The 13,272-nt window shown below is 31.5% G+C and overlaps 3 protein-coding genes across 7 annotated transcripts in view; all 3 read left to right on the top strand.

The window, feature by feature from the left end:
• Positions 1-4,462, top strand: part of LOC128872115 (uncharacterized) — a 61,647-nt gene extending 57,185 nt beyond the window's left edge. The window contains exons 7-14 of the mRNA XM_054114479.1: positions 997-1,261; positions 1,330-1,551; positions 1,717-1,866; positions 1,983-2,090; positions 2,494-2,646; positions 2,741-2,857; positions 2,944-3,045; positions 3,416-4,462. Coding sequence (XP_053970454.1) covers positions 997-1,261; positions 1,330-1,551; positions 1,717-1,866; positions 1,983-2,090; positions 2,494-2,646; positions 2,741-2,857; positions 2,944-3,045; positions 3,416-3,544 — 1,246 coding nt within the window. The 3' untranslated portion in view covers positions 3,545-4,462. The remainder of the gene's footprint in view (positions 1-996; positions 1,262-1,329; positions 1,552-1,716; positions 1,867-1,982; positions 2,091-2,493; positions 2,647-2,740; positions 2,858-2,943; positions 3,046-3,415) is intronic.
• A 1,125-nt stretch (positions 4,463-5,587) lies between these two features.
• On the top strand, positions 5,588-10,540 carry LOC128872118 (E3 ubiquitin-protein ligase RNF146). Its single transcript, XM_054114492.1, has 4 exons — positions 5,588-6,146; positions 6,446-6,697; positions 8,215-8,502; positions 8,590-10,540. Exons 1-4 carry the CDS (start codon positions 6,065-6,067, stop codon positions 8,832-8,834), a joined length of 867 nt encoding a protein of 288 aa, XP_053970467.1. The 5' UTR covers positions 5,588-6,064; the 3' UTR covers positions 8,835-10,540.
• Positions 10,541-11,501: 961 nt separating this feature from the next.
• LOC128883856 (tudor domain-containing 6-like) overlaps positions 11,502-13,272 on the top strand; it is a 14,039-nt gene continuing 12,268 nt past the window's right edge. For 2 of the 5 annotated variants that reach the window (XM_054136712.1, XM_054136680.1), the window contains exons 1-2: positions 11,652-11,927; positions 12,147-12,824. In XM_054136712.1, the coding sequence (XP_053992687.1) occupies positions 12,217-12,824 (608 nt within the window). In that variant the 5' untranslated portion in view covers positions 11,652-11,927; positions 12,147-12,216. Of the gene's footprint in view, positions 11,622-11,651; positions 12,072-12,146; positions 12,825-13,272 lie in introns of those variants that run through there. The other 3 variants (XM_054136696.1, XM_054136687.1, XM_054136703.1) reach the window with 3 other exon arrangements.

Here is a 13,272-nt window from a genome sequence, read left to right as displayed (position 1 = left end):
GACAACATTTTCGCTAAGGAAAAAGTTGTTTCAAATCACCTCCCGAACCACCTCTTTCAAGGTGTTACAACGTTTTTGGGACACCCTGTATATACAGAGTGGAGGTGATTTGAAACAACTTTTTCCTTGGCGAAAATGTTGTACGAGACTTCGTTGAGGAGATATTAAGAGAAAACCCCGACCAATCAGAGCGCGCGTAAGCAATAGATTGAATAGGCAAATAATTTATATTCGACTACCTACAGGAAGTAAACATGTAAATTTCTATTTATGTTAATGTTCGCAGTTGAGAAATGTATGTTTCGCGTAAACTTTTATCGAATGTATACAGCCACAGTAATATCACCGAAGACAAACCGCGTAACAAGTTCACAGAATCGTTGAATTGCACTTTCTCTTACTATTGATTCTGTTTACCGCAAGAAGCGAAAGTTTTGCTACCGAATATACATCAACGTCGAACGAATCGACCTGCCAAAAAGGCTGCAACTCTTTTGAATGCATTCTGCATAACAACGTAATACATAAATTTGAAAGCAGTATACCGTTAAATATCACAATAAGAACTATTTTAATACGCAGACAGGAGAACTGCTATTACTTAAATATATAGGTATGAAAAACGAACGTAAAACAAATTATTTTTTTACAAGAGACCTTATATATTTTTATCCATAATATAATAGCATTTCGTTAGACAAATTCGTCGATTTATAATTAAAGATCATTTATTGTAATATAAAGCTCTTATCTGGAATTTGGAGTCTCTTTAAAAAAAAATTAATTTGTTTTTCAAATCTCCCCCAGTACTTTACTTACAACAAAATGATTTGCGCCATATAATTTGTCCAAATGATCGAAATAACTTTCGTAAAAATAATTTTTTGATAGTTTCACCTCCTTATGAGATATTCAACCATTCCGCTTTATACGAAACACCTTGTACAAGAAAATTAAGACAATTTTCTGTATAATTAATCATCGTTATTTGTTTAGCGGCGTGGTATACGCGCCTTTCGTGTGCAGAAAATGTTCGAAAAAGAGAGTGGAACGCAAAGAAATCATCACGGAGATTGTGGAGACCGAACAGAAATACGGAAGAGATTTGCAAATCATTCTGGAAGAATTTCACAGACCCATGTTCAGAGCTGGTCTTCTTACTTCGGAACAGCTCACAGCAATATTTCTTAACGTGGAAGAGCTCGTCGAACACAATGTCGTACTCGCTGAGAAATTAAAGGATGCTGTGGAATTTGCTCAGGTAAAAAATCTATCTATAATCCGGCCTACATAAATATGACTAATACATAATCGTTAAATGGTAAACAGGAATCTGGAGACGAAGATCTATTGACGGTGGACGTAGGAAAAATCTTTCTGGAGTCTGAACGGATGCTTCACGCATTTGAAAGTTACTGTACCCGGCAAGGGAGCGCAAGTTTACTGTTACAAAATTTGGAAAAAGAGAAAGAGCTACTGCGAATATTTTTGAAAGTTTCACAGATGGAAAACACAGTCTTGCGCAGGATGAATTTAAATTCCTTTTTGATGGTAAGAATTAATTAAAATTATGTCACCAATGTTTTAAACATGAAATGTACTACGCTTTCCAATATTTATGGAAAATTGATGGCATAATATACATCTTTTTTATGTACATTCTGTAATTTCTTCTCCCTTATGGATCATTATAAACATACCATAATTCTCTTTAAGGTTCCTGTTCAAAGAGTGACAAAATATCCTCTATTATTGGCACGATTGTTGAAAGCTACTCCATCCGTGCGACCAGACATTCAAGAAGCCAAGGAAAGACTTAAACAGGCTCAATCGAACATCGAGTTGCACTTGGAACATATGAATGCTGTAAATATATCACTCACGCAAATAATGCAAATTTTAAATAAAAATAATTGATTATTTAAGATGACACTGTTTATATGTTACATACTTTATTACATCATTCAATAATATAACAACAGGAAGCGAAGGATGTAACTTCAACAAAGCTTTGGAGAAGAATTTCCATCATTCAGAATGGTAGACGACCAATTGGGGAGCAAGATATGGTGAACATAAAATTGAGAAAGGTAATTCAAAGATATTTGTTTCACACAGTGCAGTTATTACAAATAAAATAATTAAAAAATAAATTATTGGCATGTTCTGTACTTTAATGTACTAATTCACTTTAAATGAATACTAAGTAAATGCCATAAGAAAGGACGTTATTCAAAATTGAGAATATGTTCTCTTCGCTTCAGAATCACTGACTTGAGAAAAAAAGTCTTTTTCTAAGAGAAACAAGAAACTAGAGAAAGTCTGCACTGACGTAAGACAGTCCTCTGACACAGCATCGATTCGCCCTTTTATAAATAAATATAAAATAAGTTACAAAGTACTTAAATGACAGGCTGCAAAAACTTACACTAACTCAGAATATAAAGAATTTTACAATATGAATAGGCTCTAATAATGCGTCTATTATAACAGATGGCCGTGGAAGTATTAGAATGGGCCCATGAAGAAGCCAAATTTGTTTTGGAAGGACGTCTTTTAGTTGCTCAGCCAACCGATAATAATTGGAGACGCGGACGTACTGTCAAGCTCGCTCCTGTTACTGCTATGTTGGTTACCAATGGCAAAGTAAATAAATATAATTTTCATTTGTTAACGGTATATTCAAAAACATTCTGAATCTATAGTTCATTATTATGCATAATATGTATTTCTGTTACAGCCAAGTGCAGAAGACCTTGAGTTTAATGACGACTTTCTTTTTCCAAGATATATAGGCATCAAGGAGGCTACCCTCTTGTTGGTAAAAGAAAAATTTGGACGGTATTCGTTATTACGCGTAAGTCAATTCAAAAGTTTGAATTTACACTATATATTCATAAGTTTAATTGAAATGTATACCGTAATGTAAAATGTCTATCTTAGGAACCACTGTATCTTGATAAGTGTATAGTATGCTGTGAAACAGATCTTGAAGATTATTTTGAAGTTCAAGAACTATATTCCAAGGAAACATTTATATTTAAGGTAAATGCTTACAGTAAAACATTACTGTTATATTTATATAGTAAACCTATCACACTACATATTTTTGTGACTCATTCTTGTTGAAATACAAATTAGTACATTTTCAAACAAAATTTTCGAATCTTAAGATTCAAGGAACAAGGAATATAGGAATTTTCAACTTTAACAAAACTTTACATTTGTTAAGTGTTCATATGTATTAATGAAATGAACTTTTATAATCATTGTTCAAATAAGTGAGAAAATTAAAAAATTTTAATTTAATGTGTAATCCATGGAATGTGTAATCCATTATAATACTACAGAAAAGTAAAGAAACCCATACTGTTCTTGATAGAGTGTGATTATAAGAAAATCTCTTTTGTTATAGGCTGAAGATGGAGCCAGAACAAAAAGGTGGTGTAGGACATTGCAAGCTCATGCACAATCTCTTGGTGCATGGCGAAAACGTCGCGGAGCACTGCCAAATATAATGATATGTGGTGTTACGAGAAACTGATGAAGAATTTACATGATTAGATCTTTTTTAAATAGACATTTACAACCGTTACTTAAAGGTCATTATGATTCCTAAAGTGTACATGACTTAGCGGACATAGCACAGTGGATCAAACAGTTATATGATCTCCAGATAAATTAGTAATGATTTGTCAAGGAGAAAGTGTCGGACCAAAGGATTTCCTCTGCTAATTGATGTTATATGTCAATAAGTGATACGAATATCAAGTTCTCGCCGTACGCAGACTACTTTGCGTTCGGTTGCAGTACATTGCAAAAACTTAAAGTTTCCTACATTGCTGTAGTTAACATACTGTATAACGTTAAATCGCAGTAAACTGTTCTCTCTTTCCCTTCTCTTGATTTATAGCCACACATGTACACAGGATAAGTAATTGCCCGCATATAGTACAGTTTAATTGTAATTGCATTGAAATCGAAAGAGCAGAAAGTAGCTGTGATACTGACCGGTGTACTGGGTACTTTTTTTTTTTAAATAGTATTAAATACCGCGGTACGAGACTTAGCTTTTTCCTATGTATGTACTTATCGAGTGACACTTAACTTCTGCGAAAACATCGATAAAAGTGTACATAACATTTAAAACGGGGTAATAGGGTTTGGCACATTTTGTACCTACGATTTATGGAGCCAGGAAACTGCCAAATGTTTCATTGAACCGGCCTTAATTATGATACATAAATTAATTAATCTATTATAGACCGTAACTACTCCTTGAATATAATTAACAGTATTTTACTACACCTAACACACAAAATAGAAATTGTACATTGTACTATAATTTTATTTAAAACCTAAGCCATATGTTTGTACATAGATGTATATTTATACCGAAACTAGTTTTAACAACACAATTGTTATATTAAATCCATCATTCAATAAAAATCAAATATACCTATATTGTGTATGGACAATGGGATAGAAAAGATGTACGATCACAATTACTCAATATACGATGCTTTTCATCATCCTAATCGCTTACAGCCCGTTTTCTACAATCATACACACTCCAGTGTTGCCAACCAGTACAGAACAATTTCCCCTGATCCAAGTTAAAAATCCCTAAATTTTACTTAAAAACACCTAAATTTTATTTAAAACTCCCTGAAATATTTTATATATTTATTAAAATTTCTCACAAATAAAAATATTTTATTTAAAATTTACTTGAAAATAAATAAGTGTTGTCATGTGTAAAAATAAATAAATAAAAAAAGATGAATGCAATTAGGTGATTTGAACCCTGGTCAACCACGCAAGAATAGACTATCTAGTTTACAAGGTATAATTAATCAAAATTTGCTATTCTCTTACAATTTTACATATTTCGTATTTTTTCGTGCCGCCGCCATTGAAAAACACCTAAAAAAAAATTCTTCTAAAAAATTTGTCCCTGAAAAGTTCCCCTAAAAAAAATCCCAGCTCATACATTTTCCCCTTAAATCTAGGGGAAAATCCCTCCGGTTGCCAACAGTGACACACTCGCACGCTTCGGGAAATTTTGTGCGCTCTGATGCGTGCATTGAATGATCGGAACGGTTCCCTATGCGGTCGGTGCGCTTGATGCGTGAAACGGAACGCACCCTATGTTTATGTTCATGGCAGGGCCGTCTTAATAGCATAATAGGCCCCCGGATAAATCAATGTTTGGTGTCCCTGTCTATACGACTCACAGGAATACGAATATACAGGGTGTCCCAAAAATGTTGTAACACCTTGAAAGGGGTGGTTCGGGAGGTGATTTGAAACAACTTTTTCCTTAGCGAAAATGTTCTCCGAGGCTTCGTTAAGGAGATATTAACAAAACACCCCGACCAATCAGAGCGCGCGTATACCGCTGGAGCGGCTGCGGTAGCGAAGGCTACATGCTAAGCTGCTGCGTCAATGTCCTTCGATGCACGTCGAGTCACTTGTTCACGTACGTGCGTGGTCGCTTAGCGGCGTAGCCTTCGCTACCACGGCCGCTCCAACGGTATCCGTGCGCTCTGATTGGTCAGTGTTTTCCGTTAATATCTCCTTAACGAAGCCTCGGACAACATTTTCTCTAAGGAAAAAGTTGTTTCAAATCACGTCCCGAACCACCCCTTTCAAGGTGTTACAACATTTTTGGGACACTCTGTATAGTCGATAAAATGATACGTATACTTTTACTTTAAAATAAAAATAAAAAATAAAACAACATATATATTTACGTAAATACAATTAAAATAAAGAACATTCTGTCCACCTATCTTTCTTACACCGTGAATCGTATAAAATATAAATATCGTTTATAAAGTGTTGCGAAGTGAGCTATTGTTTTAGAGGTTCTCACGTATCAGTTGAGCTCTTCTTGGAGTTCAGAACCATTCAGAACCCCTGGTATGTCGTAAACAACGAAGGTGGCTTATGGTTGACTGTTCTATTCTGTTCTGTTAGTTTCGTTAAAATGATCTACGTTACTTTTTAAATCCACAATCCCCAATTTTGCTCAATGAAGAAGTAAACTGATTTTAAAATAATGGCTCAAGCGAAGCTTAATTCGCAAGACAAAGCAGATAGCACACTTAAAGACAAAGAAAAGGAGTCTGACGAAAAGGAAGGTATATACATATTTCACGCAATTATTTCAGAAATGTGTGAGTCGCACATTTCTATCAAATTTTACGAACCATTTTATTACCAATAAGTAATTTGGTACTCTCTTGATAATATTTCGTTCGAATTTTTAATTTATGTCACTGCTGAAAGAAGTGATTTTTGTTGTTACATCACATGCATTATTTACACTTGACTGGATCCTCACTTACTGTAACATATATAAAACGTGAAGAAGATTTATTTAATCTTTATTAAAACAATGAGAATAATAGTGATGTAATTGATTATTCTTTTTCATTAGGGTCAACAACTGTACCAGAATGTGCAGTCTGTCTTCAACCATGTATATACCCTGCAAAATTACCTTGCAATCATGTATATTGTTACCTATGTGTCAAAGGTGTTGCGAATCAAAGCAAAAGATGTCCTATGTGTCGTCAAGAAATTCCACCTGATTTTCTTGACAGACCACAGTTGGTAGATGTAGATGAAGCACAAAAGGAATCAGAACATTCTGAGGAGGAATACCAGTGGTTTTATGAAGGTAGAAATGGTAAAGTATCCTTTTTTATATAAACAAAGATAAATGAATATATATGCATTCCATGAATAGTCCTTCAATACATCTGTGGGCAATATTGATAAGCTCATTTGAACTGAATATTTATTTATAATTAATGATTAAATAACACAATTTATCCATGTCATTTTTGTGTTATCTCTTAAGTGATATACTTGCTGGATACAAAATACTAAATAGGTTTTTTCTTCAGGATAGTGACCTATTGGTCATAAGATTGTATTGACTGATTCTGAGTTAGGTTTATTTTTAGTTTTTGTCACGAACTTTTAGTTTTTCATTCTTGCAAAAATTTCTTCTTAAAAATTATTTTTATTGTTATGTAGACTAAATTTTTTATGTTTTTGTAGATTCAATCCTAAATCATATTTGTGCCATAGTATATTCAAATCCTACTGTGTATTACTGATAAAAACTATATAGTTTTTGCTTATCAGTATAATACCATAGAATTTGTTCCTTGCACTCAATACTGCTTTTTCTTTCTTGAGTGTCTCTTATCTTGTGATACTCAAACCTTTGAAGTTTTAATCCTTTGAATACCATGGGATGATCTTCGCATAGGAACCAAGTGTCAACAGATCTGCCCATAGCATTCAAAGAGTTAACACCCAAACAGAACCTCTCCAGTCTAACTCTGAATTGTTGACACTATAAAGTAAATTTGACCACCTGGACTCGCTACAATTTTTATGAGATCATTTATATATGTTCCAGCAATTATATATATTGTATATGTATATCATATACAAGAATATGCAGACATAACATTTTCTAAAGTATTATTAATATAGTATGCTACATTTATTGTAAATAATAAATAAATTTCATTTTATTAATATATTAAAAATAATAAATAGATAACTTCATTATCAATTGAAAAGATGTGATCAAGTATAGAAGTTTATATCCTACCCCTTCATAGGTTGGTGGAAATATGATTCAAGGACCAGCAGGGATTTGGAGACTATTTACAACCTTGGTAGCATCCAATGTGAACTTTTAATTTGTGGCATGCTTTATATAGTTGACTTTAAAAATAAATGCCAATACAGAAAATATAAACCACGTTATAAACGTAACATCAAGCGCGATAAACCAGATGCACCCTGTAAAGGTGTTTCAGGAATACATTAATTTGTATTCGTGTTTTTCAAACTTCTACAAATATAATTGGCATACAGTATTCTTGACTGCATTTATAATTTGCATGAAAATTCATAAAACTATGTATACTTTTATATAAAACTGCATATAAAGTTCCATGTAAAATATTGTATTACATAAAAATTATAAGACTCACTATTATAAAAATTAAAATTTAGTTTTAATGTATATTTCTAATAAAACTTCTGTATTGCAGAACATAAGTTATTTTTCTTTACGAACTCCCCAACTAAGATGCTTTCAATGTTTGTAGTTTATATTTTGTTAAACTTTTTTTATTATAGGAAATATAACTCCTGTGATTTTGAATTATGTTGTTACAGGTTGGTGGCAATATGATCAACGCACAAGCCATGAATTAGAAACAGCATATAAACAAGGCAAACGGAATTGTGAATTATTAATCGCAGGATTTCTTTATATTGCTGATTTTGGTTCCATGCTTCAGTTACGTAGAAACGATCCTTCTAGACGCAGAAGAATTAAACGTGACTTATACAATGTTCCCAAAAAAGGAGTTGCAGGTTTAAGATTAAATAATCAAGATGAAGAAATCATCAGAGAAATAAGGGGAGCGGAAAGACCAGCTAGTCCTGCAAGTGACAATATGGGTACAATGTTTAAAACGATGCCCAAGATTTCTAAAATATCTGTTTATCAGTGTTAATTACTTGAATAATATAATTTTATATGCGTAGGTACAGGTGATGGAACAAATACCCCAGTACCACCAAGTAATACTCCACAAACCCCAGCAGGTGGCACAGCAAGTGGCGATGCTACTCCTCTAAATGATAGACTGGAACAAAGATCAGAGTCTTTACATCAGGTATTAGAACAAATGCGTTCTTTAGTGCTCAGGGAACATTTATCTTTGAGTACAGATAACGAATTAGAAGAAACTGCGGAAAGTGAATCACTTTCCACTCATCCTACATTATGAGTACAAACATTTAACAATTCCTATTCATTAGAAGTTCGTTTTTGAAAACTTTAATATTATTAAAGTTAATGTGGCATCTTATTAAATGAAAAATATAAAATTCGTGTACATGTTTAAGGATATAAAACACTCATATATGTGATGTACTAACATGTAATCGGTACATCGCCATGTGGTGTTTATTAAAAACAAATCAATTAAATACAATTAAGTCTTTCATATTTAAACGAATAAATATTTTGAGCGTTCACGTGCATATTGTGAATTATCAAGCTTTAGAAATGTTCAATTAGTATCTAATAGTTTCATATATTGTCATCTTACGAAATGTTCTACCAAGGGGAAATTTGTATCGTTCCATACAGTTGTTATACTGTAGTAGTGATAATTCTTAATTCTGATGTAATTTTTTCAACTATTAGAAATGATATAACTTGTAATTGTAAGTGGCTGAGGATAATTAAGAGTTTCATGAACAAATGATAATACCTTTTATTTATAAATGAAGTATAATACATTGGGAACTTTAACAATACTTCTATTCTTATATATATAACAGATGTACTGTCATTTTTCTTGTATTTGTTATAATCAATGGGATCTAAATTGATGCAGAGAGCAAAGTATCGTGCTCGGATGTTCACCTGTCGATTTATTAACAGTATTATTGAAGGTCATCTTCGTGTTTCTTTCTGATTTATCAATTTTATCATAATAATAATAATAATTGCATTGATATTGCCAATAATTTAATTGAACATTATTTTTGTTTAAGTAGTTTTCAAGCATTTGATGTAAAATTGTTACCATGATTGAAAATAATACATAAAGTAAAGGATGACTAAGTTTAAGGAATTCTCTACACCTATTATTGTAAAAGATATATTGTCTTTAAGTGTGTTATGTAAAAAATTGTTAGCCTTTCTTACTAAAAACGGAAACAGAGTATAGCTCAAGTACTTTATTTATGTTGAATTTTAGTTCTTGGGGTACATAAGATAAGCTAAATCATGTATTTTATTATGGCTCATATAGTTGGCACATCTCGAAATATTTATATTTAACATTTGTTTTTGAAAGTAAAAATTTAGAAACTGGAAAGATTTATAGTTAAAAAGATCTTAAATTTTGATTATTGTTTGTAAAAAATATTTTTCTATCAATTGTTTAACATTTTTTATTATCAATATTTATTAAATCAATACCTACTTAATATTAGTTACATATTTAATGTATTGTGGTTTCTCTCATATTAGTTATAATCAATACCAACATAATTAATTTTTAATATAATATCATAAATACAATATACGTACTATTTAGGAATGAAAGATTCTAAACATCTCTAATAAGAAATTGCCAAAAAACTTCTTCAAGATTTTCATCAAAACCCTTTGAATATTGTTATGAACAAATAAATATATCATAGATAAATAGAATTCATTTTATCTCATAAAATCGCTTGGAATATGACTAACACTACCTACAAAAGATATTTTGCTAGCTTTGAACAATGTTTTAAATCTTGAAAGAGTTTAATTTTTGACAAAGTATATAATGTGAAGAAACATAGCAGGTACTTTCTTTTGTCATCGTGAAATACTGTAATGGTTGTTAAAAATTAAAAGTATATGCTTTTATTAAATAATTGTGATTTACTTCCAGTTGTATATACAAAAATTTTGTATTAAATTGATATTTAAAGCATCCTTTGTTTCATTAACATTTTAAGCTTTTGTTCTTTAATTAATAGGCTGAACTTTGTCTCAGAGGCCCACTTTTTTTTTGTTAAAACTTATCAAATCTTGTAGTTTTTGACCTGAAAAGTCTGAAAATGTAAGTTAAAAATTTAGGAATCGAGTAGTTTAAAAGATACGAGTACATAATTTTGTTGAGATTTCGACGAGAATTTGAAATAATCATGGTGTCCAGATCTCGATATCGCAAGGTCTCGTGCGCATCATTACCGACCTAGGAATACTTGGGAATACCCAACTAGGACGAAACGGAAGTCTAGGATCAACCAGGATCAACTAGAATGACCATGTGCGTAAATGATGGGAATAGAAACATAGACGGCGCCACCATCGACCCAGGGATCCGCGAACCGAATCTGGCATCTCTGCGAGCCTCACCGATGAACTCATTTGATAGATCCGATACGAAAGACTATAATATTGCTTCTTATACTAGAAATGTTTCTCACGAGACTAAGAATTGTCTTTTTAAATATATTAGAGGTATCTAATTGTTAGATGACGCGGATCTCTCGGACTCTAAAAAGCTTTATTATGGCTCATATAGTAGCACATCTCGAAATATTTATATTTAACATTTGTTTTCGAAAGTAAAAATTTAGAAACTGGAAAGATTTATAGTTAAAAAGATCCTAAATTTTGATTATTGTTTGTAAAAAATATTTTTCTATCAATTGTTTAACACTATTAAACTATTCAATTACATTCAGTATACCATATAGTATTTGTAATGATATTAGTTAACTAAGTAGTAATAGATTTTATTGAATTATTTGTAATATATATTTAAAAACTGTTAAAATACATCCACATTTCGTCTTACTTATATAGAACAAAATGCACATGTGACTACAGTAATGCATAATAAATTTAATTTTCGCGCCATCAAAACATGTCAAAAGTGTAGTCAAAGAAACTTCCATGTGGTATTAAAAAGCCGGTCAACCGTTGGATTTCAAAGCTATTTACGAAAGAGAAATTTTGACAAAGAATATTAACGTTCATTGGTTATCAGTGAAATTAATCAGAAGTAATGTGTTTGAAATACTATTTGTAAAGTTTGTATAACTTGTAGACTTCTAGTTGCAACATTGACATACATTTTTTCGTACGTAATATCATACAAAGAATATCGTTTTACGTACCAATGTACTTTCAGTCGCAATTGTGGTCATTTGTAAATGTATGTTAATGTTATAAACAGAAAAACGTTACTGTTGATAGAAAAACTTTGATGAAAATTGTTATTATAAGTGTTTTGAACTAAATTCAAAAGATCGAATGATTCTTTGTTAACAAAGCATGGAATAAGTACATGATGTCTTGATACAATATGGTAAAAATAAAAAAAATTGTTTAAAGCAATAATTACTAAATCGAAAGAAACAAAAAGTAATGTAGTCGAGAAAAAGTATTTTAAGTTAGAACGGTCGAAACCGCATGACCTTCCGGTCGCATTACTCGGTAACTCTCAGTTAAGGTGGCCCAGTTTCGGTTAACGGTTAGGTTTAAGTAAAAATACTTTCGCATTATTTAACAAACTTTGGTATTTCAGATTGCACGAAATTAGTGTATGAAACAAGAGTTAGTGCTTCATATAAGAAGACATAAGACTGTAAAACGTCATGAGTATGCAACAAAGCACTGAATTGATCATCTTTGTGACCCATGTCGAAGCAGAAGATTCACTCCTCAAAATATGGGGTCAAGTTGACAAAAATTCAGCGACATGTATAGAGCGTATGATTTTACCCTTGGGCGAACAATTTGCTCGAAGTCAGGGTTGTATAGATGCACGGACCAGTAACCTACGTATAAATGCACTTTGCTGTGCTCGATTTCAAAATGAGGGATATTATCGGGCCAGAGTAATTAATATACGTGCCGATGGTATGGTAGTTCTACAGTTTATTGATTATGGTAATATTGAAGTGTTGCCACCTCAAGAGATTCACTTGATAGAAAATATACCTGGTTCAGAATCTCTGCAATCATTTCCGCCTGTGGCATTTGAATTCACATTGATGAATGTATTACCTGTAAATGGTATCTGGGAGAACAAAATAATTGAATCGATTAAGAAATCTTTATGTTACAATGAGTATAAAATATTAATTTGCGCAGTGATTAATAATCATCGTTTTATTAAACTGTGGTATAATAATGAAAATTTCAGTGATTTGCTAATTGACAGACATATGGCAGTAAGAGCTACAGTACCAGATATGTTTAGGTATTTATTTTTTTTTCTTATCAGCAAATACTTTATATATACTACAGTAAAGTACTATTTGATTGCAATGTTTTTAAATTTATTTTCACAATTGTTGTTCTTATGAAGCATTCTGAGCAGACATAATGAATGATATACTTGTATTGCTATATTTGTAGTTTTAAAATTATTTTTGTACATGCAAGACCTATAAAATGAAGCATATGTTGCAATTGTTTTAAATAAATAGTATGACATATAAAATGAAGGAAAACATTGATTTTAAGAGAAATAAACAGTTAAACGACTTATTGTTATAAAGAATCTTAATGTTTTAACCAATAAAGAATATGATTTAGCATATTAATTTTAATAACAAAATCAAATTTAAATGATGGGAAATTATGAGAATATAATTTTCCTATTATAGTATAAAAAAAGCATCTACACTAAGAACACATATTAAAAT

The sequence above is a fragment of the Hylaeus volcanicus genome, chromosome 1, assembly GCF_026283585.1.
Source record: "Hylaeus volcanicus isolate JK05 chromosome 1, UHH_iyHylVolc1.0_haploid, whole genome shotgun sequence".
Taxonomy (NCBI): Eukaryota; Metazoa; Arthropoda; class Insecta; order Hymenoptera; family Colletidae; genus Hylaeus; species Hylaeus volcanicus.
This window is presented reverse-complemented; position numbering and strand designations above follow the sequence as displayed.

Excerpts from the sequence above, each read along its gene's own strand:
- LOC128872118 (XM_054114492.1), top strand. The coding sequence starts at position 6,065 with ATGGCTCAAGCGAAGCTTAATTCGCAAGACAAAGCAGATAGCACACTT. Across the intron at positions 6,147-6,445 it reads GGAGTCTGACGAAAAGGAAG|GGTCAACAACTGTACCAGAA; the intron begins GTATATACATAT and ends CTTTTTCATTAG. Across the intron at positions 6,698-8,214 it reads GTTTTATGAAGGTAGAAATG|GTTGGTGGCAATATGATCAA; the intron begins GTAAAGTATCCT and ends ATGTTGTTACAG.